At 46.0% G+C, this 25,761-nt stretch overlaps 2 protein-coding genes and 1 long non-coding RNA gene across 3 annotated transcripts; 2 read left to right on the forward strand and 1 right to left on the reverse strand.

Moving 5' to 3' along the window:
• Window positions 1–6,196: 6,196 nt before the first annotated feature.
• On the forward strand, window positions 6,197–7,659 carry LOC136507454 (protein FAR-RED ELONGATED HYPOCOTYL 3-like). The gene is made up of 3 exons (XM_066502170.1): window positions 6,197–6,989; window positions 7,241–7,473; window positions 7,624–7,659. The coding sequence occupies exons 1-3, from the start codon at window positions 6,197–6,199 to the stop codon at window positions 7,657–7,659; spliced, it is 1,062 nt and encodes a 353-aa protein (XP_066358267.1).
• An 11,230-nt stretch (window positions 7,660–18,889) lies between these two features.
• On the reverse strand, window positions 18,890–19,634 carry LOC136506706 (uncharacterized). Its single transcript, XR_010771703.1, has 3 exons — window positions 19,554–19,634; window positions 19,258–19,359; window positions 18,890–19,156 (listed from the first exon to the last, which is right to left on the reverse strand). It is a non-coding gene; the product is annotated as an uncharacterized lncRNA (long non-coding RNA).
• A 3,691-nt stretch (window positions 19,635–23,325) lies between these two features.
• On the forward strand, window positions 23,326–23,882 carry LOC136506603 (uncharacterized). Its single transcript, XM_066501512.1, has one exon. The coding sequence runs from the start codon at window positions 23,557–23,559 to the stop codon at window positions 23,812–23,814; it is 258 nt and encodes an 85-aa protein (XP_066357609.1). The 5' UTR covers window positions 23,326–23,556; the 3' UTR covers window positions 23,815–23,882.
• The last annotated feature ends 1,879 nt before the right edge of the window (window positions 23,883–25,761 follow it).

Consider the following 25,761-nt stretch of genomic DNA (forward strand, 5'->3'; position numbering starts at 1 on the left):
ACGCTGGGCAGCTCGGTGCACTATTTAGAGAAGCGCCAGATGAAGTCTCGGAGAGACTCGTCTGGTTTCTAGCGATAGCTCTTAAGGTCCCAGGAGTTTCTAGGGCGCACATATATGCCCTGGAAATTCCCAACGAAGATCCTAACCAAGTCGCACCAGTCATGGATCTAAGAGGGAGGAAGGTGCTCGAGCTAGGCTCACGCCGAGTCTGACAAGAGCAAGGGGAGGTTGCGGATGATGAGTAGGTCGTCGTCTGCGCCGCCCAGCTGACAAGCCAGGCGGTAATCGGTGAGCCAGAGCTCGGTCTCGCCGCTATACTTTGTGAGGTTGGCTGGCTAGCGAAACCAGGGTGGGAACTGAGCGTTGCGGATGTCTTTGCTGAAGACTCGGGGGTCGGGCGGTTCGGGAGAAGGACTATGATCCTCTCTGCTGTCGTAGCAGCTGCCCCGATGCGGATGGTAGCCTCAGGCAGGCCCTCACTGTCGTGGCATCATCGTCGGCCGACCACCTCATGGTCACCCTGTGCCTCGCGTCGGTTATCAAGGTGGTTGTGGACTGGGGGGACCCTATCAATTGCTGGCACCTGAGCGGGCTTGGGATGAACTAAGGCCTCCCTATCCTGCTAATGCGGTGCTGAGGGGAGGTCTGAGATGGCACCACGCTGCCAGGAGGCGGAACTCTCGGCCTGCTGCACCGCGGCGGTCTTGAGGAGATCCCGGAGCTCACCGCGAACCCGTCGTCCTTCCATGTTGGAGGGATCGGGCATCGCGCGCACTAGCATTGCCGCAGCTACGACATTCTGGCTAGCGCGATTGAAGATTGGGGGACGATCGTCCCCTTCATCGTCGTTGATGCAGTGGTGCACGTCGTGAGCCCATCGCCGGGCTCCTCCGCCGTCACCATGGCCTTGCTACTCCTGCTCGAGAGTGCTTCGGAGCTATTGCAGAAGGAGTCGATCTTGCTCGACCTTGGCCTGAAGCTCGTGGAGTTGTTCTAGGTCCGGGCATCGGAATTGTCCGAGGGCAAGGTTCTCGTTCCGTGCTACTGGTGGGACAATGCGTGAAGGTGTAGCATTGCCCATTCCCTGATGAAGCGGAGTGCAGTTGTCTGCCCCCTTGTCCTCGTCGCCCGTGCTTGGCATCCCAAGTCCGACGTGGAAACACTCATGAGTGGGATCGTAAGTACTTTCATCGTCAGAATTGGAGTAGCCAAAGCAATAGTCACTTGTGGCCAAGAAGCGGTGCATGGTTTCGCGGTCGTGGAAGTCGGAGAAATCCGCTCCGGCCCATGTCTCGTCCTCCTCCGAGGAGTCGGCGTGGATGTGGGTCGACGCGGTGGTGTCGAAGTTGAGAGCGAAGCGCTGGAGGCGCTCTAAGAGATCCGCGTGAGCAGAAGCGTAGGCGTAAGCATAAGAGGCGGTGGCATTTCTCAACCCAAAGGGGTATGGAGATAGTGCCGTCACCGGGCTCTGCTCCGCTGGAGTTGGCTCCTCAGGGAGTGGTGGAGCGGAGCTTGATGTCGGGGCGTCGCCGGGTGCCACCAGCGTTTTTCCCTTGTCCAGGCTCAGGCTAGACATATCCCCAACCAGGGACCCTGCACCAACAGTTGGTCATGGGATGTCGGCGGAGAGCGGCGAATCGCCCTGGGTTCGCGTAGCATTGGGGTGATCTTGCTAGCGTCATGCCCGGCGAGCGCGGCGAGAGCGGCCGCCTAGGCACCGCCTACGCCTAGGCTGCCGGTGCGTGATGTCGTCGTCGGCAGGCGGGGCTCGGGGTGTGAGAAGTACCATGTCGTACTCGTGCCCTAGAGACATGACCTCCAGGCTCCCAAACCACGCCACCGTGCCAAGACGCAGCGGTTGTATGGGGTCTGCCATCCGGAACTTGTTGGGATAATGAAGCTGACACGCAGCCGTCCCCTACCTGGCGCGCCAACTGTTGGTGTTTTGGACCGATGGGTCCTCAACCAACTAGTGAATTTGTTCTGCATGTTCTCGATTCCGGATGGTGATGCAAAGAGACACAAGGCTTATACTGGTTCGGGCAATTCGTGCTCTACGTCCAGTCTAGGAGATTGATCTTGTATTCCTTGCACCGAAGTGCTTGTAGTAGGGGGTTACAAGCTAGGTGAGAGAGGGAGCCAGTCCCAGGTCTTGGTGGAGAGTGATGTGGGCTGCTTGAGACGTTGCTCTCAAGCGGCAGGGAAGTGTGCGTGTTACAGGGTGTCGTTCTTCGTGAGAACCTGTCCCCCCTAAATGGCCCAAGTCCTTTCCTTTTATAGTTGAAGGGAGGACAAGGACAGTACACGTGCTAACTATACGGCGTCATGCGAACAGAGACGGCGTGTCCGAGCACTGTAGCCTGTTCCTGTGGCGACGTGGTCATCGGAGTGGTTCATCCTTAGAGCACTGGGGCGGCGTGCTGGTCACATCCGATCTTGTGCGTCATAGGAGCTCCAGGGCTGCCTCGGAGCGGGTGCGGAGGTCAGCGTGCGGGTCGCTGTGGATTGACTATGCATGAGGCCGAGGCTCGGTCGGTGCCGAGGCCGAACTGCGGTGGTGGGTCTCAGTAGATGTGAATCCCGAGATAGCCGAGACCCTAATGCAGAGTGCCGAGGCCCGGGGGGAGCGGTTGATCTGGTGTGCTGGTTCAGAGGTGATGATGACCCGGGCCAGGCTGCCCATGTCGTGTTGTTTTCGAGGCAGTGATCGTGGGGCACAGTGTAGTGCGGGCGCTGATCGTGGGCACAGCGTCAGAATACAGTGGCCGGTAATCCTCGCCGTGCTCTGTCTCAGCCGGTATGGCACTGATGCGACCTCATGTCCCGTCAGCCACTCCGCGGTGTCGAGCCATCATCCGGCTGAGATTGCGGGAGTGGTTGACGCATTAATGGGACATGACATGCTGTCGGGAAGACCGGTCGAGGCGGGGGCGACAGGCTGTTGACAAGCCGGCCTCAAGCAATATGGAGAATAGCTGTCTCATTCGAGGTTGTAGGCACAGGGCCTCGGGTGAGACGGAGATTGGGCTCCTTGCCGAGGCCTCCCATGAGAGGCCTCGCGCGAGGTGGAGATTGCGTCAGGACGCCGAGACCTCCCGTGCAAAGCCTGAGGCAAGGCAGAGAGCCTGGTGGGCTCAATCGAGGCTGGTGATGAGCCCATGGCTTACCCTCTAGCTTTGTCGTTGATGGGATTTAAGTGCCCCTTTTGGTGTATGCTCGGGGTACCTCGTTTTATGGTACCCGACACCATTAAATTAGTAATAGAATATAATTTCATAATAAATCTATTTGGATTCACAAATGCTAATACATTTTTCTATAAATTTGGTCAAACTTGAACTAGTTTGACCGGCACGGAACCCATAATTGTATTCTTTTATGGACGGAGGGAGTACGCATGAAGGCCAAATGTGCTGTGATGATTCGCAAAATCCTCTTGTAATACCAAATATATATTATGAAAGCTAGTTTAATTTTATTTTATTTTTCTGTGTTCCTAAAAAAAATTATGTTTGCTGAAAATCGAGCTGTTTATATATCACCCAATGATAACTTGGACATAACTAGTATTGAGCCCTTTTACAATGGTTGGAAATGCTTCCTGATGCCTACCCAAAATAGCTATTTTTGTTGATTTTATTCGTCCAAGGGCATTATGGTCATTTCGCACATCTCACTTCTAACCCCGCCACCCCCCGTAAGACTCCAATCCCGCATGGCCTCGCCGTACTCCCCCACCCCACCCCACGCCAAACTCCCCAATCCCACACGCACCTCACCCTAGCTGCCCTCGCACGGCGTCACACTGGCGGCCCTGCCCCCGCCCCCAGCGCGAGGCCTGTGGTAATCGCCGCTGAACTCCCCAATCCCGCACGCACCTCACCCTAGCTACCCTCGTAGGCGTCACTCCAGTGGCCGTACCCTGCTGCCGCCCCCGCCCCCAGTGCGAGGTCCGTGGTAGTCGCCTCTGTCGCCGTCGAACTCCCCAATCCCGCACGCACCTCACCCTAGCTACCCTCGCACGGTGTCACGCCGGTGGCCCTGCCCCACCGCCACCCCCGCCCCCAGCGCGAGGCCCGTGGTAGTCACCTCCGTCGCCGGTGGCCCTATCCCGTCGCCACACCCGCCCCCAGCGCGAAAGGCGGCGGTGGTCGCCTCTGTCGCCGCATTCCTCGAGTTTGACGGGTTCCCACGCACCCTGGTTGTCGGCCTCGAGGTACCCACTCCCCTATACGCTTTTGGTGTTGCCGTTTTGGTGCGTTGTCGCTGAGGCGCCGGATTAGGGAATTTCTTGTTTTTCATTTGTACTGAATCATCACATGTTATTTGCAGCTGTGTAATCCTTAATTTGTCTTGTGATTTGATATCTTCTATGAATTCATCTTCCATCACTAGTTACTGCCTAAGACTTATGGATGCCTTAAATATTTAAACCATCAAGTTGTACTAGTGCTTTCTGTGAATACACATGAATACATGAGCATGGAATGATCTGTGGTTTGCTTAGGTGTTTGTATTGTATATAAAAATGTGTTAAGACTCTGTAAATTGACCAAAAATCAGGTTAAATATATGAGTTCAGTGACAAGTCATGTAAATTCCTATTGACAATATATTGAAAGAGAAGTTTATGTTCAAATATACATCCTAGAAAATTGTGCCATGTGAAAATTGACACACATTATCACATTAATTCATTTTTTCTTGCTTATATCCTTCCATGCTAGCATTGTGCGTAGAGGGTTTTATCTATTTTTCTAGGTTTTTAGTGAAGTTTCAAATCCATGTCCCTGTTTCAAATGGTGGCAATTATTTTTGCACAATACACGTATGGTATATTTGGGTGAGCTCCGGTGGATCTGGGTGTCTCTAGCTCCATTTTTTTCATGGAGCTTGAGCCGTGGGATAGATTGGGGTATTTGGGTGAGTCACCTGCTTCCTAATTTAGATTAGCTAATATTAAATGCTTAAACCACTTTATTTCAGCCCCCAAACTCCATAGCCTGAGAATTATGGACCTAGCGCTCTCCCAGATAGGGCTTCACTTGAAAATGATGCATTGTATTGTTGATATTATTCTTTCTGGTCATGTTTTATTTCATTTCAAAAGAATTGCTGCCCTTTTATCTTAGTGTACTATCTTTGAGTTGTGCTTTGTTATTCTATTGTTTATCTACTTGCTAACATCTATAGTCCTGAATATTTTTTGGCATTGTCGTGCGGATGCTTGCTACTGCTAGTTATAATTTTTTTCCAGTACTTTGTTTGCTATATTTAGGCACTTCACCATCAGCGCTACTAGGTAGAGCAACTGAATGACTTGTATGTGAAAATGTAGCATGAAATCGTGCCTTTACATAACTATTCCTTCAGACTTTTCTCAAATGTTGTTGATTGGTGCAGGAGGAAATGCTGGATCTTGATTCTTTGCTGGAGTACAATGAAATTGTTAGGAAGATATTTGGTAGGGAAACATAAGGATATTTGTTTTATAACAAATACGCTAAGGGGAAAGGATTTAGTGTTAGGAAAAGCTATTGTGAGTGGGGCAACGGCCACAATGAGAGGACCCTTCGGAAGTTTGTTTGCAGTTGTGAAGGTTTCCACGAAGAGAAGGAGCTGAAGAGGGAGATTAAGAAGCGGAAGCCACGGAATATTACTCGTGTTGGATGCCCTGCTAAATTTGTGATTGTATGGGATCAGAACATAGGGCAGTGGTATGTGAAGGATTTCATCTATGAACACAACCATCCAATGACGAAACGAGTTGCTTGTCTTCTGCGTTCACATAGAAGAATCAGCAATGAGCAAAGAGCTGATATGTGGCAATGCAGATTTCTAGGATCCGCAAACACCAGATAATGGATATTATGGAAATGCAATACGGTGGGTATGATAAGGTTGGATTTACAATAAGGAACTTGTATAATTTCTGCCATCGCAATAAGGTGGAGACAGTTGCTGCTGGTGATGCTCAAACAGTCATCAATTACCTAACAGAGTGCAGACGTAGGGATCCTAATTTCTTCTTTTGACTACAAGACTGATGGGAAAGGGCACCTCAAGGGACTGCTCTAGTGTGATAGTGAATGTCGGCTTGATTATGCAGCATTTGGTGATGTCATCGTATTTGATAGCACGTACAAAATGAATCGGTACAATCGGCCCCTTGTTCCTTTTGTTGGGGCGAATCACCATGGCAGTACAATTTATTTTTGCATGTGTAATTATTTCTCAGGAGACAATTGAGTCATATGTGTGGATTCTTAGCACATTCTCTGATGCCATGGTTCAGAAGCATTCGGTTTCTGTGATCACTAATGGAGACCTTGCTATGCAGAGAGCAATCGGGTTGGTGTGTCCGAATTCATCGCATAGGCTATGCATATGGCATATTGAGCAGAACATTGTGCGTAATCTTCACGATGATGGTGTGAAGGCTGATTTCAAGTATTTCCTTTATGATTGTTGCTCCATAGAAGAGATTGAGAGGAAATGGCTGGAATTCTTGGATAAGCATAATGTTACATATAAGGAGTCGTGGCTGTATCAGATGTATGAGAGGAGGGAAATCTGGTGTGCTGCGTACCATGCTGATAAATGTTATTTAGGACTGAGGAGCAACCAGCAGAGTGAGAGCCTAAACTCTAGGCTTCAGGTAAATCTAGATCGTAAAATGACATTGTTCGAGCTGGTTGAGCACTTTGACCACTGCCTTTCATGGCTGTGCAGTAATGAAGCGAATCTGGACTTTGAAGCATCGAATTCTTTGCCATGCTTAGAACCAGATGCTTCAATTATTGAGAAAGAGGCTGTGAAATCGTTCACACCAAGAATTTTTGCCACGGTGCAGTTCAGCATAAAAGCAGCCGAAAAGTGTTTTGCGAGAGAGATTCTAGATGACTATGATGCGATTAAGTATATTGTTGGCAGGGAGGATAAAGGAGACAGAGAATACCATGTGGAACGTGAGATATGTGTTGATGAAGGCAATCTGAAGGAAATTTCTTGTTCTTGTCATAAGTTACAGTCCCTTGGAACCACCTGCTCACACATCTTCTTTGTATTGGGATATCGCAAAGAACGAGAGCTTTCAGGCTGCTGTGTTTTGAAAAGGTGGACAAGGGGGGGGGCAATAGTGCATTTCCTCCTATAAGGAAGAGCACCATGTGTGACTATTTCGATAGCCTACAGAGGTATCATAAGCTACGCAATATTAGTCACACTGCATCCTTTGTAGCATCTCATTCACCTGAAGCATATGAGCGGCTAAAACGTGTTCTGCATGAGGAAGCTGCTATGATCCTGCCAAACGAAGGAGAGCACGGAGACAAGAGGTATGGTCCGGTGCTGCCTCAAGGCCTGGATGTTGATTCTGCAGAGTCCAGAAATGTCTTGGATCCCATGCATGTTCCTGGAAGAGGGGCCTTGAAGAAAAAGTTGAAGTCGATTTCAAATAAGAAGAGATCTAAGGTGAAATGTACCCTGTGTAAGGGTGAGGGTCACAATCGGCGAACATGCTCCATGAGAGAAGAGGTAGTTAAGAGTAGTGTTCATCAAAGCTAACAACTGCCTGTCTGTGAGGATTATCTAGTTATGGCTAATGTTACTCTTCATTTGTAGGAAACAAACCTCCCTGAAGATGTGCTGGATATATGATTTGCCAAGGATCCTCTTGTTGTTGCATAATAGGTACGCTGGTGCATAACTCATTTAAAGTGATGCTTGTGTTGTTATGCTACTCAGGCGCAAGCCCAGTAGTTAGTTGGACCTTGTGATGCTGCCCTCAACTAAACTGAAACTGAAACACTGCACTCACCGCTTTACTAGAGAATATAGCTTTTCTTTCATATCCTTTGAACATTGCCACATGATCATCAGTTAGTACACGGCTAGTAAGTGAACTCAAGGTTTAGAGGAACTTGCAAGTCCAGTTAAAATGAAACCATGCTCTGTAGGGCAGGTTTTATTTGATGAACCTGTTCGACACCGTGTAAAGAGATTTGTGGTGTGATTTTCTTTATTGTTTGTTTCATCTAGTAAATAGGACTTTCTGTTTTCAATAGTATTGTATAAACTTGTACTTGTGATATGCTGCAACATCAATTCCAGATTTTGCTTTAGTTGTATTGCTAGCTGTATAAACTGTACAGTTGTTTCAGTTCTATGCTTTTTTCTATACAATTGTTTCAGTGTACAGCAGAAATAACTTGCTAGAGTTGTGCTCACTGCACTTATAATCTTGTGATATAGGTATTATGGAGAGGGTTAGTGCCCTAGCTATTGGTTCACTAGAAATGTTGAAATTGATCTGCAGCTGTATAGTGTGTTTCACTATGTATTCTGAAATTGATCTACAGTTGTACACTGTGTTTCACTGCATATTCTGAATACTAGTGATTCGCTCATGTGTTGGTCAGACACTGAATATTAAATTGACTTATTTGAATCAGCCATGCTTCATAACAAGTTTTTTGGTATTAGATTATGGTCTGATCAATCACTGCATTAATATATGACTAAGTGGATTCCAGCTTCTTGTATTAGCTACAGTAGGTTTTAGTTGTTTGTTTGCAGCCACACCTGCAGCCTAGAAAAGCTACAGCGAGCACTCTATTTGTAGGGAAATACTTATTACTAGAAAGTTTACTGATGAATTATTTTAACTAAGAATGTTCTGAAAGGCAGAGTTCAGTTTCCTATAGCTCTTACCTTCAGAGCTGGCTAATGAAATGTTTGGATTGCGATCATGTGCCGCGTCATGTTCTGATATTCTCTATCATGAGTAGTGCACTGAAAAACAGTTGTGCTTTCTAACAAACTCTTACCAGAAAATAACCTTATTATGCCTTTTGTATTTCAGGCATTCTGCTTCCAGCAACTCAGGCCTCAGATAAGGTGTCAATGCTGAAGGTAAACATAACAAAATCGCAAACTGCTGCTATCCGATCTTTAACTTCAATCTTTCTTCGTCATGAGAACGTGAGATGTTAATGCCAATAACTCATATGGAACAACAGGACGGTCAATAAAGTTTATAGAATTGATTCTGGGTGGTGTCAATACAAAGATAGGCAATAGTCTTCTTAGTACAAAGATAGGCATGAGTACTTCTGTTCATGCTTTACATGTTTCTTGCATTTTAGATTTTGAAATAAGATTTTCAGTGTTGCTATGTTTCAGGTGCAAGGATCAAATTGTTTTGGAAGAAAACTGGTAGTTCTACAAGATGCAGCTGGTAGTCTTACAATGGCATTGTTACCGAGAAATTGTGACTTATGTCATTCAGAGAAGGACAATACATATTTGCATGACATTATTTCTTATTTTCTTGAATTAAATCAATTTGCACGGACATATGTAGCAGATGGATGGAGAAACTTGGATCCGGCTACATGTTATTTTTTTATTATTTCTCATCTTTTTAAATTAAATTAACATATAAGTGGTAGTGGCTGTGCTCGTGATTTGGCCTTGTACTCATTGCATTACTGTACATGTGCTTGCTTGTGAGAGCCCTTGGATTGCATTCAGGATCCGGCCCGAGGATTCAAAAAGGGCTGGGGCTGGATTAGGATGGTGCGACGAGTAGAATTGGATTGAACTGAGCTGAAACAAATCAGTAGGTGCTAGGATCGGGCTGGGTGTAATAATTAATCACCATAGGATTGGAGTGGGTTGGGGCCGGATCACAGCCCATTATCAGGCGTCACCATTCCACTCCTTGAGGCAGTCGAGCATGGCGTCGATGTGCTTGCCCAGGTTCATTGCCACGAACACCTTGTTCACCTCCTCGCCGGGCGACCGCATCTTCTCCCCGGTCAGGTACTTCGTGCTGAGCTCCTCGCGCACGAACCTGTACAGCAGGTACGACCAGCACTCGGCGATCCTGTTCGGGATCGCGGCGGCGGCGTTCTCCACTCCTGAGATCCTGTTTTCATATTTTTCCAGGGAGACCATAGTACATTCAGTTGCCAAGTCATCTAGTCAGAACATTCTAATTGTAGTCTCCGTGCTTGTTCAGAACCTATAATTCAGAGTACAGAAGGGCAGAGACATACGAATTCTTTCCACTAAAATTAGAAGTAAAATAGACAAAGGACAAGCCACTGCAATTTAGTTTTTAGAAAAAATATCAGCTTGCAAAATCACAGTAACATGCATTCAGTTTTCAGAAGAGTAGCAGCTTGCAACACTAATAGACCAAGTGTCCAAATAAAAGACCAAGAACAAGTGCATTCAGTTTTCAGAAAAGTAGCAGCTTGCAACATTAATAGAACAATTGTCCAATCGACCAAGAACAAGTGTCCAATTAAAAGACCAAACTCCAACTATCTAATAGCTAAGAAGCATGTTTGTTCATCGCATGAGACGTGTCGTCTTGTTCAGCTTACTCATAGCGCGTCGTTTCACAGGAGACGTGCCGTCTTGTTCAGCTTACTCATCAGCGCGCTTTCACAGGAGACTGTCGTCTTTGTTCCGCCCCTCATCACGCTGCCCATAGACGGTCCTCCTCATAAGGCTGCCATGGATGGCCTTCGTCATTAGCTACCATGGATGGCCGTCCTCATCATAAAATCCAAATCCGTTCACTATGTACAGATGAACAAATCTTTGTCTTTCATGAGCATGTGCATCCACATTTTGTCTACATCTTCTTGTCTGTCAATCTTTACCAATGTAGTTGATGGCTCACTCCTAGGAGCAGGATTCAGGTAGTACAGCTGTGCGTCTCCTTTGTAATCCAAAATAAGCTCAAATGCTGTGACAAAATGTAATACTCAACGGGCTGGCTCTGTAATTGCAAACTCGGACAATAATTCTCGACTGTCGTATACTTCTGTAGATCCAAAAAATTCCTTCACGGAGTGAAATCTTAAAGCACATTACCCCACAGCTGCATGTATAATTAGACGATAAGAATCATTTCAGATCAACGATAACCAATTATACGAAAAATTCATATTCCGAGCCACACTCATTATTAGTTTATTACACCCATGTATCTCCGTGGTATATAGATCATTCTTCTATCCTAAAAGTGGCAAACATTCGAGACGTTCAGATGGTTATATATATAATATAAATTAAAAGAGACCGTGTTACCTCTACATTCATGTTGGCACAGACCTCCTCTCGTTGTATGAAGGACGCAATCAGGTCTTCATCTTTAAGCGCTATTCTCCAACGTTGCCAATTGTGCCCTTGCCTGCTCAATCATGGACTCAAAGTGTGTCTCTCGTTCTTTATATTGGCATCATTTTAAAACTAACATCTAGTAGACTAAAAGTATTTGCCGAACTGAGAAGTTAGAATGGGTGCACGGAGTGTCCATGTGTGCCTTTGTGGGCCTGCCTATGAAAGGAAAGGAGGCCGTGTTGCCGCTAAGGATGCAAGTGGGATGGCGGTGGGCAGCCCACCCCGCGTCCGCATCAACTGCAATGTTATTGAGCTGATGCGGCAGGCCACTCTCGCCGCTCTCATTTGTGGGTTGGAGCGGCAGCCCAAGTGCCGCAACGCATGTTCACTGCTACTCGAGGCGTGCGCTCACACTGTGGACCTCGCCATGCCAATGATGGCGCTCACTTGGACCTCCGCGCCCGTAAACACCGTCGTTGTCGTGGCCACCGGCATGCACCACCACCAGGTGCTGCAATCACGCGTCGTCAATTGTCTGTCCACTAGCAGTGCACGCCGCCGGTCGTCGCTGCCTTGTTTTCTTCTCCCTCTCGCACAGAGCCAGCAGCCATTGCGGCGGCGGTGCATCGTCAGCGCAGCTATAAAAAATTTGCTAGCATAACGCAATATCTTTCCTGGAATAATTGAAAGCAAAAGTAAGAAACATGTCAACTCACATATTCAAATTAAAGATATACTATGCTGAGAGAACTGCATTTGCAACTGAAAAACCTTGTCGATTTCCATCACAAACCAACAATACCTACATAAGTGATACACGAATGACAATTAATATTCATAACCTGAGGTTGGACTGTCAATAAATGGAAGATATTAAATTCTGCACCTATTTGAGGCTTCTCGAGCACTAACCAACAAGATGAATCATCATGTGTCTCTAGGAAGCTTCATAATTTCAGATTGCACTTAGTGTTAAGACTAACAAGGGAGAGATGGTAAATACAGAAAGAAATGTCTAGATGAGAACAGAAATCCATCAGAAAAGCATACATGTATTTGACCAACCAGTGATAAATTCATGAGGGAAGAACTGAACTTGAATGATAAATGAAAAAAGAAAGCGTGGTAAACAGGGAAATAGAGCACTGCAATCATATACAGTGAAATAAGATGTTAGCAAACTTATACATGAAACCCACTTACTACCGAGCAAAAACAAATACCTGATCCCAAAAGCTAGAAAAGGGCAGGAGGAAAGTTGCAGGAGGGAGCTGTGTGGCCACGAGAGGCAAGTTTCATCATACAGCTTCTGGTCGTCACCGCAACAACGTACGCGAGCACTTAGCGAGGCGTACCATTGCGATCAGTCGGTCGGCCTGTGTGCGCATATCAATTCATTAGAGTCGTGCAAAACGAGGAGGAGGGAAACAGAGACATAAATCTACTCACATGGAAGGCGGACATATAGTTTTTTCATTTACAAGAAAGGCTAACAGTAATAGCATTTTCACTTACGTGCAAGGCCTAATGAACGGTAATAGTTGCTGTTGGCAAATCTCCTACGGGGTTTGGCATGTTAATGCACAAATTTAGTATATATGCAATAAGATTAGGCAAGTTAGGAAACTAAGGCAATAAGGATGTTATATGTTCGCTATTCATTTTGGAACTTTTAAGTACTAATCAACTGGCTGGAGGTTCAAGAAACAGCACGGGAGAGAGCGAGAGAGAGGGCAAGAGGGCACCGACGGATTGCTCACCTCGCTACGAAGGTCGTGGAGGGTTCTAGACGCCGGTGACACGGTGAAGGCGGAGATCGACGGCGGCAAGCTATGGCGGTGCGCGGGCTAGGGCTAGGGCTCGGGGCGGCTCCTTAGGGTTCAAAGGGGGCAGCCGCGCGTGCTCTACGTCTACTCTTTATTGGCACGGGCACGGGGGAACCTTGGGGGCGCGTTCGAGGGAATCGAGCGGCGGTGGATTCACCTGGTTGATGCGGCGCAGCGGGGAAGAAGGGACCAGTTCTATATGGTACAACCAACACCTATAAACGGGCCAAATTGGGCCTGCCCATCACAAGGTCGTGGTCCAACTAAGCCACGTGAATAAGGCAAGTCAGTCATCTGTACCCTATGGATGGTTTAGTCCCACCTCGCTCGCTGACCAGCCAAGAACGCAGCATAAAAGAACAGGAGAAGTAGCAGTGATCGAACTCCTAAACTATACAATACATACTCTCACTCGTCACCTGAGCCAATTGGGCTGGCATGGCCTGGTTGGGCTCCCTCCATGGTCGAGCCCGGCCTAGGCTGATGCTGGCCGTGGCAACAAATTTTTTTGCCACCATTTATTTAATTTTTTTATATCTGCCGCTAGGGAGACTATCACCATTCATATCCAAATTATATGTATTGTATTTATTTTTTCACCCTCCATAATCTTTTCCTCATCCATAATCCATACTAATTATTTTGAGTTACACTACTAATTTCTAATAAAAAGCCAGAACTTAAAAAAACTCGTGTTCACACTTTAAAAAACACGTGGTTAGAGTGATCGGTTTCAAATTACTATCATGTTGGCCTATTAGTGCACTCGGACGACACGTTCGAGTGGCGCCTTAGTTCCTATCATGTTATGCCTAGTGGTTCATCACTCTTGCAAGACATGAGACCGATCGGTTCACTTCCTATCATGTTAAGCCTATTAGTACACTCGGAGTACATGTAAGAGTGATCGGTTCACTTTGGTTCATGTTAGGCCTATCAGTCCACTCATCAAACGAGATACGAGAGTGTAGGTTGAGTCCGCTGAGACAAAAACGTGTGTATGTCTATATATACACAGGGACGAAGCCAGCGGTGGGGCTAGGGGGGCTTTAGCCCCCCTAACCCATCCTGAGCACATGGAGTTCCCCTAAGTCATCTCTTAAAATTTTATGCATACATGTATTAGGTAGGAGGGGCTAAGGTTAAGAGAAGATAAAAAAAAAGCCTCTATTCTTTATTCAGCCCCTCCTAAATTTATATATATATATATATATATATATATATAATCATGCACCGTCTGGTTGGGCGTGGGCCTCTGTTATAGCCTTGTGTTTGCACACAATTCAGCACATGTTTTTTACTCACACATGACGTGCCCACTCATCTAACACGTATCACACACAGTTAATTTGGTGTACCGCAGCCAGCCCCGTTACTGTGGCGAGACATGAGAATGACCAGTTCACTTCATATCATGTAAGAGTGAACAGTTCGCTTCTTATTGTGCTAGCCTATTGTCCACTCGGACAACACATGAGAGTGGCGGCTTAGTTCCTATTATGTTACGGGTAGTGGTTCATCACTCTGGCGAGGCATGAGAGTGATCGGTTCACTCGTGTTAGGCCTATTAGTACACTCAGAGTACATGTAAAGAGTTATCGGTTCACTTCCTTTCATGTTAGGCCTACCACTCAGACGTGACATCAGAGTGTTCGGTTGACTTTGTATCGTGTTATTAAGCCTATTAGTCCACTCGGACGACACGCGAGAGTGGGCTTAGTTCCTATCATGTCAGGGCTAGTGATTCACTCTGGTGAGACATGAGAGTGATTGATTCACTTCCTTTCACATTAGGCCTATGACTCCACTAAGATGAAACATGAGAGTTGTCGATCGAGTTCTTATCGTGTTAGCATAATATATTTTTGCTCAGTCAATACGTGGAATGTAACAGGCAGCTTAATATATTTTTGCTGTTGATTAATGCCATATCAAATCAAAAAAATATCCACAAATCAAAAGTCAAGCCACGTTCTCCATGGTGTGCGTCATCCTCTGGTCTAGCTTCGGCGTGACCCTGGCCAGTTCAAGGTGCTTCCCTAGACGGTGGCGCTGGTGGACTCGGACATCACCAGCTCGGTGTGCTTCCTGACGGGCGTGACCGAGCGGCGTGCTGTGCGCTGCGCTAGCGGGTTACTGGGCATTCACGACGCACCGACACTACACGGACAGAACGCCGTGCGCGCACGCTCGGCAGGCACCGTGTCGACGCAGCGGCGGCGCCACTCGGAGCTCGGCCACGACCACATGCACGCCACCCATGGGCCACTCAACTTGGGCCTCCTGTCTCCCCTTGCGGGCTTACATGGGCTGCGCGGCTTGGCGGAGGCGTCCTCTTCATTTGGAAACTCCCCTGTGGAGATTGTGGCGTCTCCATAATTGTAGGATCGTACCTGATCGTAGCAACCCTGTAGCAACCTTCACAAACCACATCCTCTCTCTACTTTCTCATCTCTACTTTCTCGTTTCTCTCGCTGGCAATGGCTACGGCAGAATATAGAGGCAAGCTGAGTCCATCGTCTGGAATCGGCACCATGGATACGGTGGTAGATGGAGGCCAGCTCCGTACTCCAATCGGCAACTGGGTTCAAAATGAGTCAAAGGTTACAGGTAAATGATGTATCCCTACTTCAATGATTAGATGTATGAATTTGTGTTTGTTCAGGCACTAGGATAGATCGGCGCCCACTTCCAAGTTTGCCCTAATATTTTGGAACCAATCACTATTGTGCTACATATGAAATCATTCCAATCTAAATAGACATTTCTTATCTGTTGATACAGCATATATCTACCATATACAACAAAGTTCCTGAATTTTTTCAGAAGACCTTCACAGAAAACACCTATGGCCTATACATGTTGAACATTCACGTGTTTCTTGTGACAAGCCCGTGGCCCTCACCAAATACTAGGTCTTTTCCCAGGTTGCTCCAAATATTTCGCAATCAATTTGTTTATATTAACATCATGTACTCTGGTGTTTGCCCATGGGATTTTTCGAAGAAGTGCTGCGGCACAATCTCCCTCACGAACCTCTGCACGTCATCAATAGTTTGGCACGAAACAACCTACAATTATGAATTGAACAAATGCACTCCAACAATTCAAATTAACAGTTTGTTGTACCAGGAAGTGGTCAGTGTAAAACAATGGTTTTTTAGTGCCAAGAAGAAACCTGAGTACTGGGTACTATGTGAAGGATGCAAGCAGGATGCGCACTGATTCCATCAACTATACATATATCGGAGTTTTTTTTTGTAAACATACTCGAAGGTTTTTTTCTAGAAACACCAAATTGCCAGCACGCCTTACTCAAACTTATTTTTATTGATCTGTATTAATTTTAGGACGTCAGTTATCGTTTGTAAATTGACATTGGAGTTTATAAACTCAAATGAAATTTGGTAATCAGAGTTAATTACCACCAAATCAACTGCTGATATAGTGGAACTGCTACTGCTCGGCTGCTGTTCCTTGGCTTGCTACTGCTACTGCTCGGCTGCTGTTGCATTGCTGCTATCCCTGAAAATAAGAACACAGGATCAGTGATAATCTATCACCAGATTACAATTGCCGAAGATGCAGACGATGTGCACATACTATCGCCATCACACAGGAACTCCCAACAACAATCATTGCGGCTAGCATGAAAGAAAGCAATGGAAGGAAAGGAGGGGAAGCAAATAAAGCATCAGGAGAAGGGAAAGAAAGGACAACATCTGTAGCTAAACTAAGAAAAGAGGACGAGGACGACCGCGAAAGAATGTCGAAACTCCTGTTCTCACTTTGGAGAGCACCGAATCTTTGAATAAACGAGTGCGACATGCAGGGCGATTCAATGGTAGCCCTTGGAGGGAATAATTGTATGCAGAACCACATAGTGGATACACAAAGAGGGTCACTTTCAGTGATGGTACCTAGCTACTGACACCAATTTCATGCAACTATTCCTATCCTATCTACTATAACTAAAATGAAGTTGAAGGCCATACGCTGAATGGTATTTTCTTGCAGGTGCTTCACTTGGTCACGTGGAAGGCTATAATGAGGGCTTGTCAAGTGGAAGGCTATAATGAGGGCTTCAAAGAGAGCAAGACTTAGTTTGATCCAGTTGATTCTTGTCAGCCGTTCCACAAGAATGTCTATGTGGAAAAACGTCGAACAGTTGGCGTCCACCGACATCCACCCAACAACAGGAAGCACGAAACAAGCAAGCTTAGTTACTCACAATGGCGTTGAAGAGGGTGGACTTGCCAACGTTGGGTAGCCCGACGATGCCCCGCGCGGAGGCTCATGCTTATCCGTGCCACGCGGCCGAACGAGAACCGCCGGCGCGGCTGGCTCGACTCCAGCACCGGGTGCTGGGTACCACCACGAGAGCCGCATGGGGGCGGAGTGCTGGAGTAGTGCTCCCCGCGCTCTCCTCCCTCCGCTCGGCAGGATCCGCGGGTCACGATTGTACCTCACTGCCGTAGCGGCCCCACCTGTTAGCTCATCCCTCTCCCTCCTCCTCCATCTCTCCCCTCCACTCTGGCCGGGCTTTTGAGCCGGCCGGGTGACCGCGCTCCCAACCGCTCGACTCAGCCCTGCGTCCCGCGCGCCCCATGCGTGACCGAGCAAAACCAGCGCGCACCTATCCGGTCTCTGCTCCACCTCCTCCACCCTCGTCCACTCGTCCCGCTCACACCGAGTCACGGCACCCGCCATTGACGAGCCGCACGAGCTCCTCTGGACCGATAGGCAAAACTAACAAACTTGTCCAAATTGGGCCAGCCCATCGCGAGGTCGTGGCCCAACTAAGCCACGTTTTTAAGGTAGTCAGCCATCAGCGTCGATGGTTTAGTCCCACTTCGCTCGCAGACCAACCAAGAACGTAGCATAAAAGAACAGGCGAAGTGACAGCCATCGAACTACTGAACTACAATGCCTACTCTCACTCTTGTCACTTGGGCCAATTGGGCTGCCGCGGCCTAGTTAGGCTCCCTCCGTGGTCGAGCCCGGCCTAGCTGCTGCTGGCACTTTGGCCCGTGGCAACAATTTTTTTGCCCCCATTTATTTTAAAATAAAAAATTGATTTTTTTATATATCTGCACTTTGGTGCGGCGGAGGAGCGCGGAGAGGGAGGACGAGGAGGCGCGGCGGGAGAGGAGCCTCCGCGAGGTGGCGGCGGCCATGGTGGTAAAACCCTAGCTGGCGGGGATAGTGGACGGGGGCAATGGTGGAATGAATGCGGAAGCGGAGTGTGTGTGGGGATCCAAATTTAAAGCTGCTTGACGGCGAAGAGGTTTAAGCCCAGTGGGGTTTGGGCTGTGAATGGGCCTAAAGTGGCATTCATTGACCGGATCTGATGAGCAATCCAGAAAGCCCAACTGATGAAAGCATAAAAAGGGAGTTTCAGCGGTTCAGGATGTGCATGAATTTCAACGAGTTAAACTTCAGTTTCAGAACTTACTCGTACTACTATTCGATACATTGCAAAAAAAAACCCCATAACTTCTTATGCCCAGTACGTAAACCTACAATACAAACTATAAGTTCTTATGACCTCGTGTCTTTTTTTATTGCAACATGTCTCAAAAATAGTTCTAAGTTTTTGAAATTTACTCAACTTCATCTACACTGCCAATTGTGTGTCTCCATTGCCCTTTTCTTTGTTTTATCAAAAAAAAATGTCCTTTTCTTTTTGTGAGGAATAGAGATTTTCTTATTGGATACCTGAATTTCAAAAAAAAAAGTGCACAATGCACAAAAGGTCATCTACCAGGCTTGTGTATATTTTTCAACCAATATACTATAGCACATGAATTGGTTTCCGAACCATGCTGTATCTGTATATCTCACTTCGGTGTATCTATTGCATTACAATATCTGTAAGAAGCCCAAGCTACAACAGTAAAGTAATAAAAAAAGACCCAAAAAAAAGTCAAAACTGTATGAAGGCGAGGTACAAGGCACTTGTGCATTGCTGCAGTCTGTCTGAACCTCACTGTATCGAACTGCAAAATGCTGCAGTGACTGAACAAATTGAGACCGTTTGGGTCTTTGGGGGAAAAGAATGAAAGAATCTGCACAGATTGAGTTGTCCCGCTTCAGGAAATGTTTTCAAGGTCAGGATACACTGCTGCGGAAGGTTTGATGTGTGATAGCCGTGCTAGGAGCTGCTCTGGGAGCTCGTCGTATGTGTTTGCCTGCAGGTGCAACGCAACAGTCAGAAAACAAGCATTTGGCAGAGAAGTCACTGAACTAGAGCCGGAAAGAAACAAAGATTGTCTATGGGGGTTTCATTTACCTGTATAAGAAACGCCATGTCAACTACCAAGGTGGTAACAACACCAAACACCAAGCCCAGTACCCCATTGGCTACCGCGGATGAACCAATATCTACATCCACCTGCAGAATTGTCACGGTGTAAGAATGTATTCATCATAGGTTTGTAGTCCGTGCATGACCAAAAAGAATGCGACGTTCTACTTGTTCAATCTGAATTCAACTGAACCATGTTCACACATGACCAATAGAATGTATTTCGCTGTTCATCAACTAAAAGAATTTAAATTGGAACTATTATTGATGAAGGGACTTACTTCTAAGTAGTCAGGACCACGCAAATAGCTGCAATCCACGGCTTTCCCCAGTAAGCAAGGTGGGAGAACAGTGACTTAAAGAGCATAACCTAAGTATAGAAGAAAAATCAGCAATAGGAACAAACTTGAAAGAAATCCATAAGTTTATCATTCAATTCTCAAAATTAGTTGAGAAAGTGATAAATAACAATCACGCAAAGAATGTCTGTCATAAGTAAATTTTCAATGTATTCGCACCTGCTCTTGTTTGTAATGTTTATGAACTACTCTGTATGATTTATGAATCAAATACCAATTAGTCATTTAAAAAAACATGCAGATTATTGTGCAAGGCACCAATTTATCTTTATTTTCTTTTGTGCTCTGTGCGGTCACGTTTCTGTGAGAAAAGATCCAAGCAGGACAGAAAGAAATGAACATGGAGGGATTTTTAGAACAGGAGCTTACTTGTATGTTTACCAGGAAAGTGAACATTCCCTTATCAGCAGCAACCTACATTAGTAAAGGTTCAGTTGAAATCATCATGTAGCAGAAGCACTGTATTAGTTAGGAGCAGGAACACTAATCTAAATCCATATGCAACAATGGTATTTATTTGAAAGGAAAGTTTTGGTTGAACCAACAGTCCTCCGAGACAATGGTATTCTACTATTCCAAGTTTGCATTGCGGTTATAGAAAAAGTGGGCTAAGATAGGAATGTGCCATTAAGCAACCATGACAGGTTTTCTGACCTGAGCCGCAGATCCTTTCCGCCTAGCAACGTGATCAAGATACTTCCCTGCTGATACCTGCAAGTCAAATGACAAAATACTAAACACTTGATTGCCTGCTAGGCTACAAAAAGAAAATAAACCAATTGTGTCACTTGAACGCCTGGACCTTTGATTTGTCATGTGGAAAGGTCTTGCTACGAACTTTAAAGGTCTTGCTATCAGGGTACTGCCCAACAGTTACGACTTTTCTCATTTGTATCCTGACGAATAATGCCCGAAAACCAAGACAAATCTATTGGGTCTAAAGGACCACCAAATAGAATGGCAAAGGGGTCAGGTTAAGACATAACTGGGCAACCTATAAAGTCATCAATCAAACTAAAAGAATGGAAATTTGAAAAAAAAATAACCTGAGCTCTTAGCATCACTGTCAGATTTGGTAGGTTCTTCCTGTACATGAATTGCAATGAAACTGTGAAGTGATGAACAACAAAACTTTTGGCAAAGTACAAAAGTAGGGTGAATGTTTTTAGGGGCGTGACTGTAAAACAGGTATTCACCTCCAAATCAGCTTCAGGGACTTGATAGTCATCGTCATCTTCCGACTCTTCATCTACCATATCCAAATGTTTGCTATCAGTTTGTTTGGTCTTCGAGTCAGGTTCTTGAAGGTCCAAATAACACAACTAAAATATTTTAGGCTTTCTGCACTTAGCTTCACACTAGTGAAAATAACATCAGTTTCGAAAGTACAGACCAACAATTCTGTACTGAAATTTCAGAAAGCATACAGGCATAGGCAACACGAATTGGCAAATTCAGAGACTGATTGAACACACTACTTCTTGTATGTATTACTTCCGGTACCATTTTTCTGATATATAGTTGTACTATATATAAAGCAAACACAGGGAATAGAATAAGCACAATTGGTCGTGCTCAGAATGGCAGCAGAGGCAACTACTACTATGTGAACAAAAACAGATAAGAGGCAACATGCTATTTATCTAGTGGAAATACAGGCTATTTATCTGAACTACTATTTTTGGTCAGGTACACATTATCACATACACAACTCAAGCTTTTTCTCAGCAAAGATTATATTGTCCATCACCAGAATGTTTAGAGAGCAGCTCAATTTATCATATACACAATTCACAAGAAGCTTAATAAGAACAAAGCTAAAAACAGAGTAATCTTGTTTAGAACTAAGTTCAAATAAAGTTCAGAGCTAAGTTTAGGGTCAATAAGTTTTCTGAATGTCACTGTTCACATATCTATTAGTCTGAATGTGCTCTAGTCAAGTATGGATGCATTGATTTTAAGGAGACAACAGGGGCAACCTTCAGATAGAGCCACCTTCCTTGCCTCTGCGGCTCCATGAGCAAGGGAAGGACGACAAGAGGCTGAAGAACTCCGCGGCAGCATCTTGATGACCCGCACAGGCCGCGCCGTTAGCCCACCCGCGGCCACTCGCGTCCGCCGCCGCAGCCTGTGTCTCCTGCACGGCTGGTCCGTCGCAGACGGATGTCGAAGGGAGCCATGGATGCCGGCGCGGACGAGGCAGAGGGACACTATGGGACTCTGGGAGCACGCGACGGGACCCTCCCGGCAGCAGGGGACGGCCGCCGCCGCTGTGATCGGGAGCGTATCCTGGTTCAACATCCTTGGGAACGGGCGCCACCCGCTGTGACCAGGAGTCGCTGCCCGCGGCCTCCATGTGCTCGGTTGGGGAGCTGCGGGCCGGTGAGAAGGGGTCGGGCTTGGATCTCGCCGGAGACGCGGCAGGAGCGGCGCAGCGCGTCGAGGTCCTCCCGCGGACGGATGGCGACGGCGGCGGCGAATGAACCCTAAAAAGAAAAAAAATATTCATCTTTTTTAAAAGCAAATATTCATCTAACTATAGTACTTAAATCATACATCCCAACTATACTACTCAAACATTATTTTTATAATTGTGGATGTTACCGTTTTTACCCTTGATTAAAAAAATAGCTACGAAAAAGAATTGTCCACTCTTTTATTTGAAGTCCTAATCCTCTCAACTTGGGAGGCTGTTACGCGCATATGGGCCCACCGACCATAGACACATCAAACGCCTCTCGCGCCTCCCTCATTGACGCCTCTCAACGCCTTCCCTCATATGGGTCCATCAATCATTGACACAGCTACTGCTTCTTCCTGACGTCTCCCCAACCATAGTAAAAAAGTTCAATAATTATATGATTCGAATAATGTTCAATGATAGTCACAATAATGCAACTCACAAGGAAATGAATAATTCTCGTCTGAAACCACATAGCCAAGTCAAAAGTAGCGAGACCAGATTGACAGATAGTATAAAATATCATCGTAATATACTAAGGATTCCAAAATAACCTACAGAGAGGGACAATTACTTGAATAGATCAAAACCAGCAAATAAAACCCGTTCAGTTTGTTTCAGAACTAAAGAAATGGCCATTTTTCAGTTATTTTACTGTTTATATTCTGTTTTGACTCCCTTGAAGTTCATTCTACACACTACCTGGGTCGTAGTTTTTAACTCACTCACTCATGCTTCTGTAGACGGAGACGTTGCTCCATTGCATCTGGCTCGATCGATCATGGACCCCTCCTGCCGTGTGCCCTAACCGCGTTCTTCCCTGAGCTCATCAGGATGCTGCTCGTTGTTCGTATGCATGCTGACCATCGTCAGCTCCGCCTCCCCTCCTTGACGTTTCAAATCCTCCAGCTTTATTTGCCACGCCACAGCACAGGCCCACAGCAAATTGTCCTCTCACATCGATTCCTCCTCCACCCCTCGCTAGCTAGCCTTTCTGTTGCTAGCTAGCAGTAGCAGGCCCTCCTCGGTTATCATCCCGTGCCATGCCGGCCGCAGTAGCTTCCAAATGCATTCGAATTAAAGATGTCTATGCATGAACTATACGTAGTACACCCTTGCGCGGCGCCATAATGCATGGCATAATGCCATGTGGCTATAGTAGTGTGTATCTTTTATTTGGAAATAAACAAAAATCGCAGCACCACAGCACAGGCACAGCACATGGCAGACGAGACCGCGCCGGCGGACGCCAACGCCCCACTACCCCGGCCGGCCGCCTATAAATAGACCTCGCCACATGGCCATTTCTCTATCACTCCTCTCCATCATCCCAGAATCGCTCACCACCTGATAAGCTTAATTTTGGTGCGGTTGACGCGCACGATATAGCTAGCTACACCCCTTGAGGTGAATCGAACCACCACCCCTTGAGGTGAATCGAACCACCATAGCAAATTGAAGACGATGGTTCACCGGCCGGCTGTAGCCGATCGTCGGGCCCAGGTCGTGGACCAGCCGGCCGCGGCGAGAGGCGCCACCGGGAGGCGGCATCAGCAGCAGCAGGAGCATCAGGGGTCGCAGGAGCTGTTGCTGCGTCGGCTGCTGCCGTGCAACAAGGGCAAGGCGTGCCGGTTCAAGCGCAGCTGCTTCAGCGAAGAGGACGACGCCGCCGCCTCCGCCATGTTCCTCCTCGCCTGCGTCGTCTGCGCCCCCTCCCTTTGATGATGATGATGATTAAGGCCTGCTTATATAACTAATCAGAATGGATGACGTCATGTTGTGCGCGTCAGTCTGTGCCTCATCGAAAATGTGTGTTCACTATGTACTGCAGTACTGGTCATTGATTCATTCGTCTCTCTCAATGAGTGTTTGGCAGCAAATTCTTTCTTCTTCTGTTTAGTGGTGCCAGAGACTTGTCAATAGGATTGCGATGGCTCCATCTCTACGCAGAGAGATGTGGGAGATTTCGTCCAAAAAAAAAGGTGCGAGGATCCTTGTAGTGACCAACAAATTTTGAGCGATAAATACTTTGTTCGGACAGATAGGATACCCGGTCGAGTGGTGTAGCTCGTCGTCCAAGTAACTCCATGTAAGGGTGTGCCAGTCAGCTGGATTTCAGAGTACAGGATCCTCAAAGTATCCAAGATATCGATGCAGAGGATACTGAGGTCGCTACTCACAACCATCGGCACCTGGACAGCTCAAGCTCCCCACACAATCAGGTCAACGATGAGGGGAAACCTGCCTAGCTAGCTGGGGAATCTAGTTAGTGAGGTCAGATCTGTCAAATGTGATAGCCATACAGTGGTGCTGCAAGGCTTTTTGCTTCCGGTTGGAAACCCCTTTAGTCCCGGTTTCCCAACCGGGAGCACCAATCCGAAACTAAAGGTATCCTTCTTTAGTCCCGGCTTTACGTCCGGGATTAAAGGGGACCTTTAGTCCCGGTTGGAAACACCAACCGGGAGTAAAGGGGGCCTCCAGGCCTGGCCAGGGACCGCCACGGGGCAGGACATTGAGTCTCGGTTGGTGACCAACCGAGACTAAATGTCCCTCTCTTTTTTTTCCGTTTTCTGGTTTCTATTTTTGGTTTCTTTTTTCATTTAATGATTAGTTTTGATATTAAAATACATTTTCGAATACGTTGCTAATAGTAATATATATGTGCACTTTGCACGTGTAAGTTTTCGTTCGAACTTTGTACATAAATAACAAACGAATATACGCGTACATGCATATATATATGATGATCATATATACACACACGTTATTTTATGTACATAAATGTGCATATATATATATATATATATATATATTACAAAGGTTTGATATATAAATTGTTTATGTCCTTAGCAATTCACTCCTCCAGATTTGGCATCCACGTTTCGTTCGGGTCGTCATTGTAGAACTCGCCGTTGGGGTTGATGACCTGGTCATTTAGAAATCCTGCTATGGTCTCTCGAATTGCTTTAAGTTGGTCAAGTCGTATAACTCTTTCCCTCAACCATTCAGTCTTCAATAAAAATTAAAGAAAAAAGTATTAATATATATATATATGTATGTATGTGTATTGCTCATGTAATTACTTATACAAATGAGAGCAATAAAGAAATTATAAATATACGATCGAAATAATATAAAGGAAAAAGTATTTATATAGTACTTTGAGTTGCTCTTCAGGAGTTCTCTTTGAGTACGCCATGATGAACTCGCAAACATAGTATCCGCAGTAGTTGTTACCCTGCTCCTGCCTTAGAACCCACTTTTACGACAAAAAATCAATTAGGGTGAATTGAAATCATCATATGGTGTTAATTGAATATAAATGTGTAGTTATAGTACTTACTTTGTGTGCGATTACACCCAGTGGCGCTTTGCAATGTTTCATTTTTTGTTCCTCAATGAACCTTTTCCAAACCCGGCTCCTAATAAAATAAAAAAATAATTTAACCTTTAATAATTGTTGAGAGATCGGTGCCATTATATATATATATGTTGTTATAGAGAAACTAAATTAATTACCCTTGTATAATATCTATCATGTCTTGATACTCTGTTTGCGGTTTTCTCAATGAGTCTAAGATATATGTGTGTGTGTGAGAGTAACTAGCTAGTAAGGAAATATTGATGTCCCATATATATGACCGACATTAATTACTTATAATAACACTC

This window comes from Miscanthus floridulus, chromosome 15 (genome assembly GCF_019320115.1).
Source record: "Miscanthus floridulus cultivar M001 chromosome 15, ASM1932011v1, whole genome shotgun sequence".
NCBI classification, from domain to species: domain Eukaryota; kingdom Viridiplantae; phylum Streptophyta; class Magnoliopsida; order Poales; family Poaceae; genus Miscanthus; species Miscanthus floridulus.